The following is a 20,926-nucleotide window of genomic DNA, read 5'->3' as shown; positions in this document are numbered from 1 at the left end:
GACTTAAAATATGCACTAAAAACAAGGTCAAAAGCAGGCTGAGCTCAGAACCATGAGGATAAAATGATCAAGAACCTAGAACTACAACCAGTTCTTTGCAATATTCGCTGAATGTATTCACTGGGGGTAGGTCATGTGGTGCCACTCAGAGCATCACGTAAACAACGAAAATATGATGTTGATAAAAACTAGCTTTGTTAATTCAAGTCAAAATAAAATTTAAACCACAATATATTTAACATAAAATACATGAACTGAATAAAAATACATACAAAAAATACTCTTAAACAGTCCAAGAGCAAATACAGAATATCCATCCATCCATTTTCCAACCCGCTGAATCCAAACACAGGGTCATGCGGTGTCTGCTGGAGCCAATCCCAGCCAACACAGGGCATAAGGCAGGAACCAATCCTGGGCAGGGTGCCAACCCACCACAGGACACACTCAAACACACACGGCACACACTAGGGCCAATTTAGAATCACCAATCCACCTAACCTGCATGTCTTTGGACTGTGGGAGGAAACCCACGCAGACACGGGGAGAACATGCAAACTCCACACAGGGAGGACCCAGGAAGCAAACCCAGGTCTCCTAACTGCGAGGCAGCACAGCAGCGCTACCACTGCGCCACCGTGCCACCCAATACAGAATATAACGAAAGTTAATGTAACTGTGCTTGAGGCAGTGGTTGGAGATTTCTAAAGTTGTAGCCAAAAGCTGAAGTATTGGGAAATAAATACACCTGAGGTCTGTAATCTAATTACTGGTCTAACAGAATTAAAGCAGAAACAGAACCTTTTAACAGAAAGACCAGAAACAGTAAACAAAGACAACAAACAACAAAGGTCCAAAAGAAAGCAAACATGAAACTTAACCAAATATAACATTAGAGTATGCAGACTAATATAAACATTTCTTATGAACTTAGTTTTTTTATCAAGTATTTTTGATCTTTGGGAACAAGGTTTATGTATCTTTTGGGGTTTTTTGAGATCAAGAAATTCAGTAGTGGCATTTATTTTTGATTTAGCCCTATTTTCCTCATGATACTGTGACACATGAGTCCCTGTCCTGCACCCCAAAACACAAGGCTGAGTCTCAGTACTTTAGCAAAACCAGTTTTATTCCGCTTGAAACAGGAACAGCACAGTTATTTATTGTAGCGGGATCTACCACTCTCCTATATACAGACACAGCATTTAGGCAGGGCTAGGTTATTGGCCAAGTAATATTGTTCCCTACATTTATACAGTAATGCACCTTGCATTGCCCATCAATGACAGCCGCTTATAGCATGACCGCAATCGGCTCAGATTTGCTTCATTGGAGCATTGCAGAGCTGTGAGCCTGTGGTTGCCCCAGCAATGGATAATCAGTCTTTCACAGACAAGGTGATCACTCTTCAGGATGCTCTTCGCTGTGTTGTCCTATTGGGGGGAGCCCCAAAAGAGTTTTGAAATCTCACAATACAATAATTTCACGTCTTCTCCAAAACAAGTTCGTATTTCCCTGGGAGCTACCATGTTAAGACTCTGATGGTAGGACGCAACTTGTTGTTATCAGTACAACACCTTAAAAGATGACACTTTAGATGAGTTTTTTTTGTGAATTGGTGAGGTGGATATATATATTTGATTACGTGTGTGAGTTTCTAATTATTGTGATTTACAAACCTTAAGGTTACTCTTTTCTGACTACAATTTAGGATTACTACTTGGAGTAAATGAATGTGCCTTCTAATTAAAGAGATAGAATAATATTTTATTTTGATAGACTAAAGCAAAGGCTTGATGTTGTTGTTGAAGATACCGTCATTGTAAGGTCAATTTTGCTATGATGGATAACTTCATAAATGTAGAAATAATGCCAAGGTTAACCACAGAATAATGTTAGAAGAAAGAAAATATGAAAAACTTAAAGAGTAGTCAGTTGTCATAACATTATAAAGCTATGTTAATAGTATAACTCATGACTCTAAACATATCACACAGGTTTACAATGAAAAAATAGTTTTGATTATTTTATGACATTTTTATATATGTTTTAGTTTTGAAAAACATTTTTCTCCATCTCATAAAATTTTTCAAAAACACATTTTTTAGCCATCAATTATCATTTTTAATGTCTTTACACTATAATTTACTATCAAGATTTGTTTTAATGATAAATTGTTTGAATTTTATATTTTGTTATTTTAAATTATAATATTCTAATATGTTTTAACTTGATTATGGACTGGAAGTTTCATGAGCATCTTTCCTATAATGAGCTCCTTCTTTAATCCATGTTAATTCTACGCAAACATTTGCTATTCATTTATAAATAATTTTTCATGTATTCCAGACACCATTGATCGAATCCTACCAATCCCAGAGTTTTTTACTCTCAAATATACACATGATCTGCCCATTTAAAATTTTTATATAATATAACAACAAAATATAATATTCTCAAACTCAGTTGTGTGAGAATTGTGCTTATTTTCATTTCAGGTTGAGGCATTGTATTTCTGCCTAATTTTGTAAAAGCATGAATGATGTTTTCATTTTCCTGTTTTTTTCCGTATTTTTTGAGGATATAACTAGTTTTTACTTATTTATTTATTTATTTATTTACTTTAAACTGCTGCAGTTCTAAAATAACTTTGGAATAACTTTTTGTTTGTTTTAGTCTTCATTGAATGATGTTGTGCATTCCCAAAAGGAAAGCCAAAATCAACAAAAAAAGACTTTCCAGACACAAAGAAATTCTATGCTTTTTGGAAATATAATTAGTTTATTATTTAAACAATAAAGACTGAATCATCAAAAAAAAAAACAGCAATAAATTAATTTTATTAAAAATGGTGGTAAAACTGATAATAAATCAAATAAAGAACTCCCTTATGCAAAACTAAAGAGTGTTATGAACTAGAGGTTATTAAGCACAAATTGTCAGAAAATTGACTTAAAATGGCCAATAAGAAGGGTGAGAACATCAAACCCTGGCTATAAACCACAAGCCAATGTAGAATCTTTATAAGAAAAACTATTAATAATACAAAAATACTCTGTGAAAGTGAAGATCTGAAGAGCACAAAAGCATAGCAGGGGTTGCCTGAGAAGGCAAAGGTAATTCAAGGCAAACAATATCCCAATACATTAATTCAAAGAACAGTCAAAAACAGAGCCATAGGTAAACAAAATACAGAATATTCACAAGAAAGCACAGCGTAACCACCAAAGGCACTCACCAATGCCATCGCATTCAAAGAACTGCAAACAACTGTAGGTTTTCGTCAGCCTTTGTAGGGCTGAGGGAACCCCCTAGTGATAGGCAGGTGGTCCCAACTCTATGGAATTACCCACAGGACACATGGAATATAACAATGTACATAGATGCTCAGAAATGAAATAATATACAAAGCTAAAAGGAACCACAAAGTAAAGATATTAACTAACACACATAACACTATTAACATAAACAAAAGAATCAAACATGGGAGAAAGACATAAAAATGATTTGAACCCCATTCAGAATAGTAGCACTGGCTGAAATATAACAAAGACAAACATAGCACTAACAGATTTCCATCAATTGTTTACCAAAATAGTAAGTAGGAATAGAGACCAAAGGAATCCAAAATACAAAATGCCTTGAAATAGACAAGAATAGAACAATTAAACTAAATGTCTCTAAGAGACAAATGCTACAGTTACCTAACAGAATTCCTAAGGATGACAAACCTTTACTTCTTATTTCTGCTGCTACCATTTAGGGGTTGTCAAGGTTTGTAATCCGTCTCCATGTACCCATGTCTTTTACATTATTTTCTGCCATACCAACTGTCTTTATGTCCTCCCTCACCACATCCATAAACCTCCTCATTGGTCATCCTGTTTTCCTCTTCCATGGTGGTTCCATCCTCAACATTCTTTTCCCGATGTACACATCATCTCTCCTCTGCATATGCCCAGACCATGTCAATCTAGCCTCTGTCACTTGGTCACCAAACTGTCATAACTGTGCTGTTTCTCTAATATACTCATTTCTAAACCTGTCTGCCCTCATTTTCCAGCTCTGCCTCTTGTCCATTCGTCAGTGCTACTGTCTCCAAACCATACAACATAGCTGGTCTCACTACTGTTTTATAGACCTTCCCTTTCACTCTTGCAGTTACTCTGCTATCACAAATCACTCCAGTCACTCTTCACCAGTCATGGTTGCATTGTCTGTTACTTTGGACTGTTGAACCCAAGTATTTATTTTTGTCTTCTTCTTGCAGTTGCAACACTCTTAAAGCAACTCTCACATCTATAGTATTCTTTTCTGACATGAAACCGTATTGCTGCTCACAGATCACCACCTTTCCTCTTAACATAGCATTCATGGCTTTTTCCCATATTTTCATGGTGTGGCTAATCAACGTTATAGCCCTGTAGTTACTGTAGCTCTGCACACCTCCCTTATTCTTGAAAATTGGTTCTGGTTTCTTCTCAATTTTCATGATTTTGTTGAACAATCTAGTAAAATAATAGCAAGGTCACAAAGGAAAGAACTAGAATAAAAAAGCAGCAGAAACACAACATGTGACAAACAGGACTCTCTCATAGGCTTATCAGGTAAATGGCACTTTAATGAAAGCAGCACTCGAGAGACCTTGGGTGTGTTCCAGAAAGCAAGATTAATGTGAAAGTAAGTTGTTGATTTATGGCAGTCAGGTTAATTACATTCCACAAAACCATGGTTTATCCAAAGCTATGTTTCTATAACATATTGAACCAGAACTGTGTGATCCATGAGGCCAAAGATATGAATATTTTGCTAATCCTGCTTTTTGCTTGTTGCAGCAGGAAAGATCTAACTAAATCTAGCTCAGTTACTGAGGCAAATAATTCTCTGAAACTAACCGGCAAAAGACCAGGTTTAACATAAAGGATTAAAGCTTTGAGGCTGTAGCAGAGCATTCAGTCATAAATCATGTCCTGTGCAATGCACACTGCTGATTCCAGCTGCACTATTTAAGAGGAAGAAAAAGCAGATAAAATGTGAAAATGTCATTTTCCTTCCTTAACAAGCAATTTAACAGAAGTGCAACTCCTTTGCCAAGTTCTGCCCAGAGAAACGTAATTAGAACATAACTTTCTGGCACGCCCAGAGGAGTGTCTGCATGAACATTATCATTTTACATCTGATGCTTTATTATATCTGAGCAACCTTCTAAAAGTGACATGCTCAGAGTTAACTTTGATGCAAATCTTGGACATTTCCTTTTTTTTTAGGACAGTTTATTTACAGTATTCGAAATGCTGTACATGTCGACAACATGATCACGAAAGTGTACCTAATTTTAAAGCAGTATCTGCAAACACACACACTCACACACATACACACAGAGGCTGTGTTCCTGAAATCAAAATAAATAGCTACCATCAAAGAGGAATTCCACAGGCAGGGTAATTGAATTTAAACAATTGTGGCATTCCTAAGCAATAATAACTAATAATGGACTTGATGGTGGAACAAGCTATTTACATTCATCTCTTCTGCAGAGTCCCTCGCCCATTAAAGAAATGTGTCTGAAGACTCCCCTCTTCAGCAGATACCTATGCTTGATATACTTATTAATGCTGCCTCAATTTGGTGTTTTGTAATGTGGTTCATTTGGCTGATGAGTTTTCTGAATGAAGTGCAAATATGTAACAGTATATCAAACACTCAGTACAAATATCAATGTGCCCTCTTGTCCATTCTTAACATATATAATTACCAATGTTCAGCGCAGGCAGGAAAACATTCCACATCACTCACAGTTAAGTAGCATAATTTCATGTAGGTCTATGCTGAACACACATCACCATGAGTCTTAGAATTTTTTGAAATCGTTAATATTGGACCATGGAATTATAGTACTTTTTGAGGGCATATAACATTTTAAGTAAACTAATATCGCCAGGGGTAAATTTTAATCAATGCAAAAATTTTCCACACAAAGATTACACGAATTTCACTGATTAACTGTTTTATGCATTCATTCTTTCAGGGTTATTCCCTTGAGTCCTCTCCCATTCATTGGTAACTGCTGCTGCTCTGTTGCTCCTTTTTATCGGATGTGCTGATAATCATCATGTGCTGTGACCAGCACGTCTTCTTCTGTTGGCATGAAGGATGTCCCCTCTGTTTCATAGACTCTTAATTCTTGGTTGAGCAATTGTTCAGTGCTCGACTCATAAGGGCGCGTACATTTTACTGTGAATGCGCATTACTTTGGATCAGTATGTGCAGGATTGTTTGAGCTGTTCAAACCAGCTAATACATTGGTGCGATTTCCCTCTAATGCAAACCAGGATTTGTTCTGATATCCAGGATCATCTATAGGGTGGTCCAGACCTAATTATGCAATTTTCATTACGCTATAACTTATTAAGTTTATTACATAGAGAAGTGTGTGAACTGATGACATGAAGAATTGTCTTTGCGCCAAACTGGAATCGTCTCCGCATAAATCAAACTCATCCAGACAATTTGGATCTGCATAATTAGATCTGGACCACCCTGTAATCTCTCTTTCTGGAACAGACCCCTGGATAAGCATGGCACAAAATAAATAACACTAGGCAAAACACAAGCAGAACTAATGCATAGAAACAATCGAGATACATAATTACATTTTATGGGATTACCCTTGGATTATACATTTTTGCTGTTTTTTAAATTTACAGTTTTTTTCTTTTTTCTTTATTTTGTACAGGTATTTTGTGCTTCTTTAGTGTCATTTAAGTAATTTCAGAGACTAAAAAGTAACTATATTTTGATTCAATATTTTTGCTCAATTGCCTACCTTTCTGTTCACTCAGTGTATGTGGCTAAGAAAGATAAGGTTTTTACAGACTACATGGGTCAAGAAGTAATGTGTTTCTGTACCGATTATTTCAGTTTACTGTACTGTGCTTTCAACAGGGTTTTTCTATTCAGTTTTTAGAAAGTTAAAATAACATCCAATCACTACATCAGTTATCATCAAATAGATTTGACCTGCGGCCAAATTCCAGACCATGTCCTAAAAAAGTCCCCAACAATACACAACACACACAGACCTTCTTGTTCTCGTTTCATATCTTCAGCTGATCTTTCTTTCAGGTTTTTAAGTTGTAAGAGAAAAACCAATTTACCTAGAATAAACCCACATGCATCTAAAAAGAATGTGTAAACTTTACAGAATATAGAGTAAACTTTCCTAAAGAAATGCATCATTTCTGAAAGTCAGAGTCAAAACCACTGTACCACTGTGTTACTAATTAGTACCTCTCTCTGAATCATATTGCACTCAATTTATTCATTGAACTTTATTAATTAAATGCACATGCAACTGTGGAATGTAAAAAACTGTGTTTTAATCGGAGGGCTGGGAGACCACACTGCTAGATGTGTGTTTCAGATCATAAGTCATGGAATGGGTTTCTTGTATAAAACTTATTGAGCAACAAAGGTCAATCTAGTTAGCCTACATTACAACCATTTTTGTGAATTAGAAGCAGATGTTCTCTGTCTTATTTGTATTTAATAGCAAAGGGAGGAAATGAATATGCAGTACACAATGCATACACTATATTATGATAGCCGACATAGCTATGTGCTTTATGAGTTATTACATTTATTCAGTTGCCATTGGAAGAATATTTTATAATTTGTGATTTTGTCAGAGTTTGTCTCATGTGCCACATATTGATAAGTTGGGCTTATTTAAAAGATTTCCTAAAAATGAATCTTTGTGAAAGAACTTGTACTATTTAGTAGTGTGAAAACAAATTAATAATGCAGATGGTTTTGCAAAGTATAGTATTGCGATAACCTTGGTCTGGTTCTGAGGGTTTCTTCAGTTGCTGAGGGCTGCCAGAAGGGGTAGGGCTGCCAGGAGAAGCCAGGTATAAAAGCAGCACTGGTACTGTGAGAAAAGATCTTGGCTGCTAAAATCCATTGGGCCAGATGCATTGCCTTTGGTGCCCATCGGGTAGGAAGGCAGAATTTCCACCTCCACCATGTTAGTGGCATGGGGCAGATCCATCAGTGTGTGTGTTCAGGCTTGGGGTGAGGCAGCCAGAAGTGTGTGGAGTTGCAGAACATTGGACTGACATTGTAGAGCAGCTAAACAGGGAGACAGATGGTTGGAATATGGATGAAAGATGAAATATCTACTATTAAAGTTGTCAGAATGCTAAATCCATTCCTCTGTCTCTCACACATTAGAGTCATTACAGTATTTTAAGAAGTACTGTCTTGAGTAAAATAAACTACTGACGTGTCATTTTAGTTTTTAGAGGTCGTTTAATTTTCAGTCCTGTACCAGAATGGGTAATTGCTTCTTAATTGCCTTTATGCTCACAAAGTTGAATTTTGTGTAGCATTCTAAGGATTATGTTTATTCCTGGAAAACGAGGGAATTTCAAGAAAAAAAAAAGTTATTATGTGTAATATAAATATGTAAATACCAAAACATCAGCATAATCACAGCAAAAAAGGGATATCTGGTGCCCACTGCTGTACTGATGCAAATTTAGTACATGTGCTTGTGTGATGTTTTAACACAGTCACCAATGAGAAAATGTCAAAAGATTTTTCTGTGGCAGGGTCGAATGTCAGTTCCTGACTTCAAGATTAAGATGCACTACCACAGCAACTTCCAAATTTCTCCTGCCACAAACATTGACAGTTGCTACATTATGAACAGAACTTTAGAAGGCAGACATCTTTGTTGTTTTTCCACTTGATTGCAATCATTTTGCCTTTTTGTCACACAGCTACTGCACCACACTGCAGCTTCATGTGTTCATGCAACTGTAGTCATAAGGCATACCATAGCGGTTTGTTTTTCTTTAAATTAACCATCATTATACAGTAACTGTGGTCAAGCAAAGGGTCCACTGGTGACAGCACAGATGATGAAGTCACGCCATATTAACTGTATTTGCCACCCAATTTGGTCCCTCTACTGATGATAAGTATCGAGTTCCAGATATACTCAGAGCTTGCTTCACACAACATATAAAACCTGAATTTTTGGTTCATATTTGCATCTTTTTAGTATTTAAATAAGTTCACAGTGTGACGTTATGGGTGCCTCCAGTTCAAAAAAGAGTGTAACATCATTGCGAGTATGCATTGAATAGGATTTCTTTTTTTGGGTGCATTAGTACTTATCTTTATGGAGTTACCAATCAGCATGGTACTTAATATCAGCTTTTTCAGCCTTTTTACTTCTTTAAATGCGTGCCTCTGGAGCTGCACTTTACTTTCCCCATCCCAATACAGAATACAGAACCCAGTATTATACAGAGTGCATCACTCAATGTCAGCATACAGTGAGATGAAAGACAATCAACACCAACCAGTACAAGTGATTAGTGATAAGTTGTGGTTTGGAGTTGAGCCAAACAGAATTTTACTTAGGACCCCAGGAAAGCAAGGCCTACCACTGCCTATGTACAATGCCATTGTCTCTTTAGCCATCTTTAGTGCTCAAATAAACATGTAATTATTCTTTACAGACATGGCTACTCAGCTTATTTATTTTCATTTTAAATGCTACAGCATCCTTTATTGCTGGTGTTGTCTCCATCCTTTAATGAGATATTGTATAGGAAAGTAAAATTCAGCACTTTCTTATTTGCAGCTATTTGAATTCTTAGGCAGCCATCTGTTTGTCTGCTTGAATCTCACACATGCTGACCTGAATGGCAATATTAGGCAAGAACACATGTCGAAGAATTAAGCTTTTACAGCTTTAAGTTGTAGGTAATTTCTGTTGTCTGCTAGGTTATTTATTGCATTCTGAGGGCTGAAAATGTTTCTCTTTCGAATTTAGAGCTCCACTTTGCTAGCACCTTCAAGCTTTTGTAACCCTAGAACCCAGTAAAATCTAAAAATGAATTGTGTTTAGGTAAATATTATTAAAAAGACTGACTGAAATTTGATGTTGTTAATTTTCATTTTTACAAACCTAGCTTTATGCTTTTAGATGGAAAATGATCCATGGTTTTACTATATTTACATGCGATTACTACTACTATGCTACCATTTAGTTTCATTAATAGCTGGACTCTTAATTACATTTTAACAGAATTTAAACCTTGCAAAATGAGTAATGGGATGTGATTGGTATGGAAAATTCAACACCAGAATGTGGTTGAGGTCACAATCTAAATGGGGAAGGATAAAGCACAAACAGTATTTATAAAGCGGATTCCGTGCACCCAGTTAAATTAGATTTCTTATCAAACTGCCTCTTAAATGAACAACTGTATATTGCATGATCAGGAGTCAGAGGCTGCAACAATGTTTATGTGTACCTTTAGCAAAATTTATTGCTTCTTTACAAATTTAAAGTAGGAATCCATCAAAATTGAAAATGTTTAAATTAATAGTTTATGTGTCAAATTAATGAATTTTTAATTAATTGGTTGTATGCGGTCAGTCGTGAAACATAATTGATCTCCTTTATGTTCAGCATCTGGGTTTTGGAAAATTGTTTATTTAAAATTGCTTCTTCAGGACTTTTCTAAGTATACACAAAACTGGGTGCTAATGAGTTCCAAAGCAATCGCATTTGTTTTAGTACATTTTACAAATTAACATTTACTAATATCTGTAAATGCATTTTAACTTTAAATCATTTATAGATTTCTGAAAATATGTCTATTTCATATGGCAAGCCAAATTAACATTTCAGATACCTTGAAATAGACATATTTTCAGATACTATATCTAGAAATCTTAGTCATTTTCAAGTATCTGATATGTATTGTATGGTGTCTCAAATACATTTCCAGATATCTTAAACTAACTTTCTGCATGTTTTGAAATACAGTACAGTATCTGAAATGTGAAACAAGATATCTGAATCGTACAATAGCTTTCCTGACATTTTAAGGTACTTAGAAATAAATTTTAGGTCTCTGGAATTGTACAGGAAACTATTTTAAGATGTTTGGAAATGTACTCAAAACACCTTAAAATGCATGTCAAATGTCTTCACAATGAGATATTTAAAATACATTTTTAGAAAGCTCAAATAAATTTCTGACTTTCTACTTCATTTTAGCTATGAGGGATGTTAACTCTATTTATTAAGACTTTCAAAGACAAATTACATCTCTTTTCTACATAGTTACGTATCTTCATTTGCGATGCAATTTTCCTAGCGTCATACAAACTTTTTAATGCCCAATTACTACTTCTCCCATCTTCACCGTTTCCAACGAAAATATTAAAAAGTGCAAAAACTTTTTGAACATTCCTTGTAGCTTAAAATATATTTCAAAATATCTGAGATATTTTCCTCTCATCATGAATATATTTCAAGCTATCTAACTATCATTTTGTAATATATGGAATGCAGTTAAAGATATATTAAATACATTTAAAATATTTTAAAAATAACTTCCAGTGCATTTTAAGATGTCTCAAATGCATTTTGAAATAACTTACATGGGCGATAAGTCCCATTGAAATATCAGCAACTTTTACATGAGGTGATTTTGAGATTTTATAATGAGGCTGAATACATACAAGGCCAATCTGAGATATCTGTAAATATATATTAACATATCTTGAAGATTATTTGAGATATCTTGAAATGTAGTAGATACATTAAAATGTAAAAGAACTTGTTTTGTGTCTCCAAAAGTTAATTACATTTGGTTTGCCATAGGGTATCATATACGGTACTCACTGGCTTGTCGTTTCATTGCACAGGTTATATTTTAACAATATATTTAAAATCAGATGAAATTTTATTGATTTTCAAAAAATTAATTAAATGAAATTTTAAGGTACTTTTTTTAAAAATGTGAATATCTGGATTTCACTTTTTGGGGCCTTAACTTTGAACATGTAATTGTTTTAGTATGTATGCTATATTAACTGATTACGGTATTTAAATGAATACTATATCATACAACACCACAAAAGACATAACAGAAGTAATCAATCAAGTTAATTTTAGCAGTAGACAAAAGAAAGCATACTAAATAGCTTATTTAGACTTTGAAAAATCTCCTTGAAACCTTTTTATACAAACAACTAATCCTAAAACAAAAACATACCGTCAGAATTAATTTAAGAAATTGCAGTTCTGATTAAAAGACAGGAAACAGAGAGAACTGAGTAGAAGACAATGGGTTCATGACTTAGGAAAAAATTTACTCTTGCACCACCCTAACAAACATCCACTTGTCAATGTATATTTAACCTCTGTTTATCTTGCCTGTTGAGTGAAACACTTCAAAAGTCCCAAATATGCAAACAGCTATTACTGTATACTAGCAGGACCATTTAATGCTCTCTCTTTTGTTCTGTCAATGGCTCTCATTAGAAAATATGTATTGACTAACTAGATTGACTAATCTCCAGGCAGACCCTTCAGTATAAATAAACTCAGTATATTTATGTAAAATTATTTCAATCTTAATGCATATTTTACTTAATTGAGAGACATGTGAATATACAAGTACAATTACATGCATCTCTCCCTCTTTCGTTATGATCTACCATCTACCAAAAAATGTATGTCTTTATATTTATTTAAACATACATGACAAGGATGGGCCGGAGATATCAAATTAAAAAGAGAAATGGTCAAAAACAAAATACAATGTGTCCTCTAGACAGATGTTTATTAGGTGGGTTGACTCTCTCACTTGCCTTTATCTCTTTGCCTTTCACGATCCTGACCACATTCTCTTTTACCCATCACTCCAGAGGTATCACTGTTTTGGTCTGTTTTGGCTTAAACTCCCCACCCTCCAACCTTTACTTCCAAAGGTAATTTCCAGGTAAAAAAAAAAAACATATTTGCCAATATGGACACCAGGCTTTAGCTGCCAGTGATGGTGCTTGATGTCTCTGTAAATTTCAGGCATTGGAAAGACTTAGTGTCCAAGACAACTCCCCAGCTGCATATTTTCCATTCATTAATATAAATCATTGACTACTTAGCCATGTTAGTCATAACTGAATGAAGAAAATCCAAGAGTAGTATTTTGGGATGGAGTCCCAAATTAAGGGCTAGTGTCAGAGAATAAGGAGGGTGGAAGTAAAGGAGGCCCTGAAAAGAATAAAAAATGGAAAGGCCACAGGACCAGATGAAATACTAACAGAAGTATGGAACAGTTTAGGAGAAGAGTTAAAACGGGTGTTGTAGGATCTAATTCGGAAGATCGTTGAATAAGAAAGAATATCAGATGAGTAGAGGAACTATTTAATTGTAGTCACTTACAAGGAGAAGAGCAATATTTAGGATTGTGGAAACTATAGAGGGATAAAGTGGATGTCATACACAATGAAAGATTGGGAAAGGGTTAAAGAGAGAATGCTTAGGAAATACACCACCATAGAGGAGGATCAGTTTGGTTTAATGCCAGGGAGAGCAATGACTGATGCAGTGTTTGCATTGAGGCAGCATACAGAGAAACATCAAGAAAAATATTAAGGTTTATATATGGTGTTTATTGATTAGGAGTCTTTTAAATGTTCTAAACCTCATGAGAGAAGCACATTGTGTAGTAAACCTGCAAGCTGGAAGCTGAACCCTCAAAGGGGATGGGTAAAAGTGTGTGTTTTTTCTTACTGTTTAATTGGAGAGTTTCTGAAGGGCAGTGTTGATTCTTTGCCATAGGTTTACTGTTTAATAGTGAGACAGCTTGCAGTTAAAAGTGTAAGAGCGTGCAGCTGCCGGTGCTATGCGGAAGGAAAAATGGAGCAGGCAAACTACTGAACTGCACATGAGCGGTGGTCACTGCCATTATGGGCAGCTAACCAGCAACAACAACAGTCACACCCCCTCCCTCTAAGAACTAAGTGAAATTCCAAACTGGGCTCGGCTAATCGAACAAGGACATCAGTGTTAACGTGTGCAGAGTCGCGACAATGACGGACAGTAAAATTAAACAGCTGTAAGCTAGTGAACCACCTTGTGAATCGGGAGTTTGACTCTTTCTGTCTGTAGAGCCACTGTGGCAGAGTGTGATTGGTCACCAAGGTAAATTCACGACCTCACAAGTAATAATGGAGCTCTTCCACAGCCCATTTATTTGCCAAACACTCCGTCTCAATGGTCAAGAAGTTACGCTCTTTAAAAACCAGTTTTCTGTTCAAATAAGCAATGGGATGTTCCTCACCATTGAAAGCCTGAGACAGGAAAGCCACGAAACCAAACAGAATAGAGTCCATCTGAATGAATTCTCTACAAAACCAGGGATTCTTTAATACTGGGTACAAAGCGGTCTTCAAATCAAATAAGGACCATTCACAATCATTGGACCAGAGAATGCGGCCCCATCTAAAGAGGTTGAAGGACCAGTAAGCTTCTTGAGGAAATCCAATGAGGAATGTCCCCCATCTTCAATGGACAGATCGGGTTCAGCTACAGGCCCCTCCCCTCCTACTAAAGGAGCAGGTGCTTTGTAGTCGGCCAAGACCCACAGGAAAAGGGCATTTCTCTTGCCTACCAAGAAGGGCCAGGGACAGGAGTTGGATATATGGCAGTCCAAACTTTAAAGTTTTGTCCCTTATACTTCAGAGGAAGTAGCACAGTCTTGTATTCTTTAACATCGCCATGAACACAGCAAATGCTGACTCGCTCCATGCCATGCTCTTACGTTCTTAACTGCAAGCTGTCTCCCTGTTAAACAGTAAACAATGGCAAAGAAACACAGCTGCCCTTCAGAAACTCCCCTCTTAAGCACTATTTAAATAAGAAACAAACACAATCTTACCCGTCCCTTTTGCTAGATCAGCTGCCGGCTTGCAGCCTTACAGCATAACATGCTTCTCGCATGAGGTTTAGAACATTTAAAAGACTGAGTCCTGGCCAACCTAATGGCTCACACTCGTGTCCTCAGACTGCATCTGCCCCAGGTGTTGCTTCGGAGCCGCTGAACTCGCTTGATGAAGAAGACTTTGTGTTCTTTTAACCTGAAGAGGGGAGCTGGACCACCACATTTGTCAGCTGCAACCTGAGTGGTTATCTGCTGATGATAATCCCTTTGTGAATAAAGTCTTGTGTCTATATCTACCAGTTCAGCAGTAAAGATTTTGTACCTTAGAAACCTGATCCCTTTTTTAGTCTCCTTTGTAACTATGACCCAAGCTTGACAATAGGAAAAATACAAAATATATGGTATAAGGTTTAATGGTGATCAGGATTCAGGAGTTAGCCTGCAGGGAGATCTATTGAAAAGAATGGATACATTTAAATATCTAGGATCAGTGGTTGCCCAAGATGGAAAATCAGATGCAGAGATAATCCATAGAATGCATTGTGGATAGAAAAATTGTAAGACGATATTAGAAGTATTATGTGATCAAAGAATTAAGACAAAGGCTAAAGGTAAGGTTTTTAAGATCGTAGTAAGAATAATTGTGTATGGAGCTAAGACATGATCAATAAAAGAAGTGCAGGAGAACTTAGATGTGGCAGAAATGAGAATGTTGAGATGGAAGTGTGAATTACAAATAAAGGACACTATATGAAAAGAGATAATCAGAGGTACAACAAAAGTGGGAGAGATATCTAAGAATGCAAAAGAAAATAGGTTGAAGTTGTATGGACATGTGATGAGGAGAGACATTGAATACATGACCTAAAGAGTGATGGGAATGGAAGTACAGAGGAAGAGAAAGCGAAGAAGGCCAAAGCGGAAGTGGACGGTTAAAGTAAAAGAAGAAGTGAAAGAAAAAGTTTTGACTGGGGAGAAGGTGCAGAACCAGGCTGCATGGAAAAGGTTGATCAAGCACATTGACCCCACATAGAAGTGGGAAAAGATGAAGAGGAAGAAGATTGCCTCCTTAGTCATCAACCTGTTTTTTCTTTATACTAAATACACCTTGATTAGTTAATTTTGCTTTTTGTTTCTGTGATTTACTGGGGACTCTTAGTTTTTCACAAAGGTAAGACTGGATTTTATACAGTATATATATTGTTTCCCTTGTTTTTCCATTCTAATATACTTGCGTAGGATATTTTTTTAAATAATCATTCTTTATTTATTGTTTTTTTCTTTATTAGTTAACAAACCACAGGAATACAGTTTGCATCCAAGATTTGTAAGTTTGAATATTATCTATGTTAAATATATATATTTCTGCTTGCATATGTAAATAACAGCATTGTGATTATAGACTGTGGCTACGTTCATTTGTCTTTATTTAATATAGAAATAAAATAATGTTTTATTATTATTAATCTGTTAGGACATAAATGCATTGGCAAATGGAGGATCTCTTTTGTTAAATAACCAATTATTTTACAGAACCTGAATAGGTTTTGCCATATTGCGATCTATTAACTGGGTTATATTTAACATTTTCTTTTTTGCTTCTGTGAAACTTGCTAAGAAGTTTTATTCATTATTATAGCAAGCCCATGAATTATACACTGTTAACTACTTGCATTTAATTTTACTACACTTCATGATTAACCATGATTATAAGCTATAATTAGAAGAGCTTTGTGACAAAAGTTTTTTTCTAAGATAATATATACTTCGCTTCCTTTCGACATATTTTCAAAGGAACACTATCCTTTTCATCCTAGACAGGGATCATATACTGTATTTCTACCCTATTGGCCTCCTTCCAGTCTTTTGAATTTTCCTTGGACTCACAATTGTTTACACGCCATGTGCTGCTTACTACATTTCAGTCAGAAGGTCATGTGGCCTCTTGCCAATCTTCCATGGTCTTTCATTTTCTCTTTTACTATAGATCAAGCACTTCTTGCATCACTTGAATGTTCTGCTCTTAAATATCCTTGGAAATCTTTGCATTTTTCCATCCAGTTCTCTGCTTTCTCTTACACCAGTACACTACTTCTGGGCCTCTGCTCATGTGCTGCCCCCGTAGCACCTGTCTATCCACAGTGATATACAGAGCTAATCTGTCGCTGAACCCTTTCCTATTGGAATGTTTTATGCTGAACTCTTCAATATAGGTAGTGCTTTTGCCCACTGTCACACTCAAAACATTACAGATTAGATATTACTTACTTATTAGTCATTATCATTGTTTTTCATTCTGTTATTCAGACATTTTATGAATACAAAATCCTTTGTTACCTTTATGCTGGAAAATGGACTTCTGCGAAACCTCCTAGTGTTGCCCTGCTCAGATGACATTCCAGCTTGAGAGTTTGTAGCAGTCATTCTTGTTTTCAGTAATTCCTACACAAATTAACAAACAATTGATAATTACCAAAGAAATACATATCTCTTCCGTGTACTTCAATGTTTGCTTGTACTTTGAACTCTTTCTGCATACTGTATAGAAGACAAAAGTCATCTTGCTGTGTTTCCTGTGGGAAAAAAATACTCCGTCTACTACAAATAAATACAGACTAAAATATAATGCTCTATGTAATTCAAAATGTTTAATGTTAAAGATTTGTGTCATTTATTGTTGACTAATACAGTATATTATAAAAATAGCTGCCTTTATCATGCTTTAAACAAACAGTGACAGAGGCATTGCCAGTCTATTTTGATGTGCATTGTAGACACATGACCGGGAATTCCAGTGTTTTATTGTTAGCTGTTGGAGCAACTGTAATTGATGCTTGTTTCTTTAATTTTCAGTCATTTCAAGCATTACATTTCTAACTTGAAATTTATGAAGACTTACTCCCTGAATATTGTTTTGCTTAGTATATAGATATACAGTATTCAGGCATTTCATTAAATTATTCTTTCAATTTGCTTTTTTAATGTTATGATGCAAAAACATTTTAATGAATCTGGAGATATTTTCATTACCTTCTGCTAACCATTACAATTAGCATAATTGCAACTCTCCATGCCTCAGGGGTAGGAAAATCTGTAATAATACACTGTAGCACTTGTATGCTGATGGGATGTGCTTCATCATCCTGGACATATATAAAAACAGTCCGACATACTTTCATTTTTAACTCCAGATTCAGTGCTAAAACTCATTTCAATGATCTTCTTGAAGTAAAGTTTCCTGCAGGGTCCTTTAATAAAACTGTTTTATAGTGCCTTATGAAGTGCATTGTAACAGTGGTTTTAGTTAACTCTGCAGCAATTTTCAATGTGCTATGCCTCCATTAAATTCTGTTTTTTATTAAGTATCCTTGTTATGGTGGAGTCATGAACCGACCTTGATTGAGACTAGTAGACCCCTGAACTAAATGCTGTTACATGTGCTTTTTGACTAAATTAACAATTTTATTCCTGCGATTTGGAAAGATTATTTCACTATAGCCATGCCTGTGAAGACTATTATATATCCTAAACTTTATCAGAGGTATAACATTGGCATTGCAATCTATTCTGTATTAATAGATATCAACAAACTTTGTTGCTTGCAGTGATTTTTTTTTGGTATGATATTCCAGAAAAAGTTTGAGTGTAAATAAATGAATGCATTGTAATGGCCAAGTGGAAATGTTAATCAGATTCATAAAAGAAAGCGCTGAACTAAACGAGGGCAGAATTTTAATGAAACAGCTGACTATTCGACTATTAGGTTGATTTGCCCAACAATTTTATTCTCAGATCTAAAGAGAAGACCTTGTATACCATGCTAGTAATACACCACACATTAATATCTTTTTTCCTCAAACTTTCTTTTATATACAATTAAAAATGATAATGATTTTTGAACACATGCCATAATACAGATACGGGGACTGAGTCAAGCAGTTCTTCATGGTACTGCATGTTTTCTTTCTATGTATATATAGTGTTTTCTGCTCAGAATTGTGTATTACTGCACTATCGTTTTATATTTTATTTTTAACTGAATTTATGTATTTGTAAATGAATACAGCTCAGTGAACTTTTAAATTAAAAAAGTTTGTAAAAAATAAAGAAACCAGCCCTGTTTCTTGCATTTTTAAGTTAAAAGAGGATATTGCTTAATATGGGTAGTGCTCCAGAAAATGTCCACAGCAAAGCTTAATATGGGACTGCAGGTCACAAGCAATGTTTATAGGATTTAAATCTTTTCCTTCTCAGAAAATGGAAATGAAGAGGTTACATTGTTAGAGATATGCATATTGTGACATTGTGGTTAAGGCTTTAGACTTTAAACTCTGAGGTGGTGGGTTAAAAATCCCACTACTATAACCGTGTGACCATGTGCAAGTCAAGTTAACATGCCGGTGCTTCATTTCAAAAAGCAAAGCAAATGTAACCAATTGTATCTGAAATGTTTAATGTCACCTTGGATAAAGGTGTCAGTCAAATGTAAAAATAATAAGAATTATTTGAAATTATGACAGGAACATACGTTTCTCAAGCCTGTCTGATCCAATTCAGAGTTGCAGGGTTCCCAATTTTACCAGCATTAGGAGCTAAACTATCACAAGGCCTTTGCACAGGCCCACAGGAAAAATTTATAGCTGCCAATTATCCTAACTCCCAAGTTTTAGAGATGTGTAAGAAAAACTACTGTACCAGAAAGAACTCCAATGCAGGCACACTGAGATTTCTGAATAGAGTAACCAAGCCTGATATGTGAACCCAGAACACTAGATATGCAAGGAAGCTACACTAACCAATTAAACACTATGCTGTCCATTATTAACTTAAAATGGATTTTTTGTTAAAAAACCAAATAGATGTATATTAATTTAGGGTATTTTTTCACAAATACTAGGATGTATTTCTTCACACAAGGGACTACAGATATTGTACATGTATACTGAGATCTTCAGATCTCAACTTAACCAAATAAAATGATATGTTACTCTGTGTTTGACTAAATGTCTAGTTCTCATCAAATATTATTTTAAAAGTTCTGTTTTTTCCTTGAGACCTAGGTCAGGTCAGGTAAGGAAGCATGCAGTGGTACAGCGTGGTGCCGCACCCACAACACTATGAAACAGCTCGGGATCCTGGTTGACAATCCCCGAGGCAGACAAGTGGTTCAGTCCCACCCCCCAGAAATGACCATCTATCTGCTGCAGCGAGGTGTTACATGGGTGTCCCCTTGGCCTGGTCAAGCCACTTGGGTCCTCAGCAATGGATTCTGTGAGCTGGATCACCCTCGGCTGTAATGCTGGCTGTAATGCCGTAACTGATACTCCCTCATAATGCAGGTAATGTGCCTTATTTGGAACCAATTTGGGAGCGACCACTCGTTCAACACAAAGTAAAACCAGCAGTATCCAAGGATTCTCCGAAGAGACACATTACCGAAGGATGGCATGGATAGCATCCATGTCTTGCAACCATATAGCAAAACAGGAAGCACCAGGACTCTAAAGACTTGGACCTTCGTCCTTTTTCAAAGATATCAGGAGTGCCAAACACCCCTTTCCAGCAATCTCATGACCACCCCATGCTGTCCTAAACTGTGTACTGACTTCATAGGAAGAGTCACCAGAGACATGAATATCGCAGTCAAGGTAAGCAAACCTCTTGATGAGGCTGAGATTCTCTCTGCAGACTGTCGATGGCTGAGCCCAAGAGGTCATTAAAGGTGTGGATCTTGGTTTTTATCCAGGACACTTGCAAGCCCTGACACTCAGACTCCTCGCTCAGTCTCTCAAGAGCACTGATCAGAGCCTCTATTGACTCCATGAAGATCACGGCATTATCAGCAAAATCAAGATCAGTGAATCTTTCTTCACCAACAGATGTCCCACAGCCTCTGGACCCCATGACCCTACCCAACACCCAGTCCATGTAAGCACTGAACACCCCTAATGAACACCAGAATCAACTGGAAAAAATGCAGAGGTTCTACCACCACTCTGCACAGCACTCACAGTACCAGTGTACAGGCTGGCCATGATATCCGGTAATTTCAGGGGATCCTGAATTAGGATGTCCTGCAGGGCAGCTCAATCAACTGAGTCAGATGCTTTATGAAAATTGACAAAGGCTGCAAGGAAACTGTGCTGATATTCGTGTTTGCGCTCCAT

The 20,926-nt window shown here is 36.1% G+C and overlaps 1 protein-coding gene across 2 annotated transcripts in view; it reads right to left on the bottom strand.

The window, feature by feature from the left end:
• Nucleotides 1–20,926, bottom strand: part of slco2b1 (solute carrier organic anion transporter family, member 2B1) — a 115,418-nt gene that overhangs the window by 74,791 nt on the left and 19,701 nt on the right. For both annotated transcript variants that reach the window (XM_039745715.1, XM_039745714.1), the window contains exon 2: nucleotides 17,097–17,201. In XM_039745715.1, the coding sequence (XP_039601649.1) occupies nucleotides 17,097–17,183 (87 nt within the window). In that variant the 5' untranslated portion in view covers nucleotides 17,184–17,201. The remainder of the gene's footprint in view (nucleotides 1–17,096; nucleotides 17,202–20,926) is intronic.

Source organism: Polypterus senegalus, chromosome 2, assembly GCF_016835505.1.
Source record: "Polypterus senegalus isolate Bchr_013 chromosome 2, ASM1683550v1, whole genome shotgun sequence".
Lineage (NCBI taxonomy): Eukaryota > Metazoa > Chordata > Cladistia > Polypteriformes > Polypteridae > Polypterus > Polypterus senegalus.
This window is presented reverse-complemented; position numbering and strand designations above follow the sequence as displayed.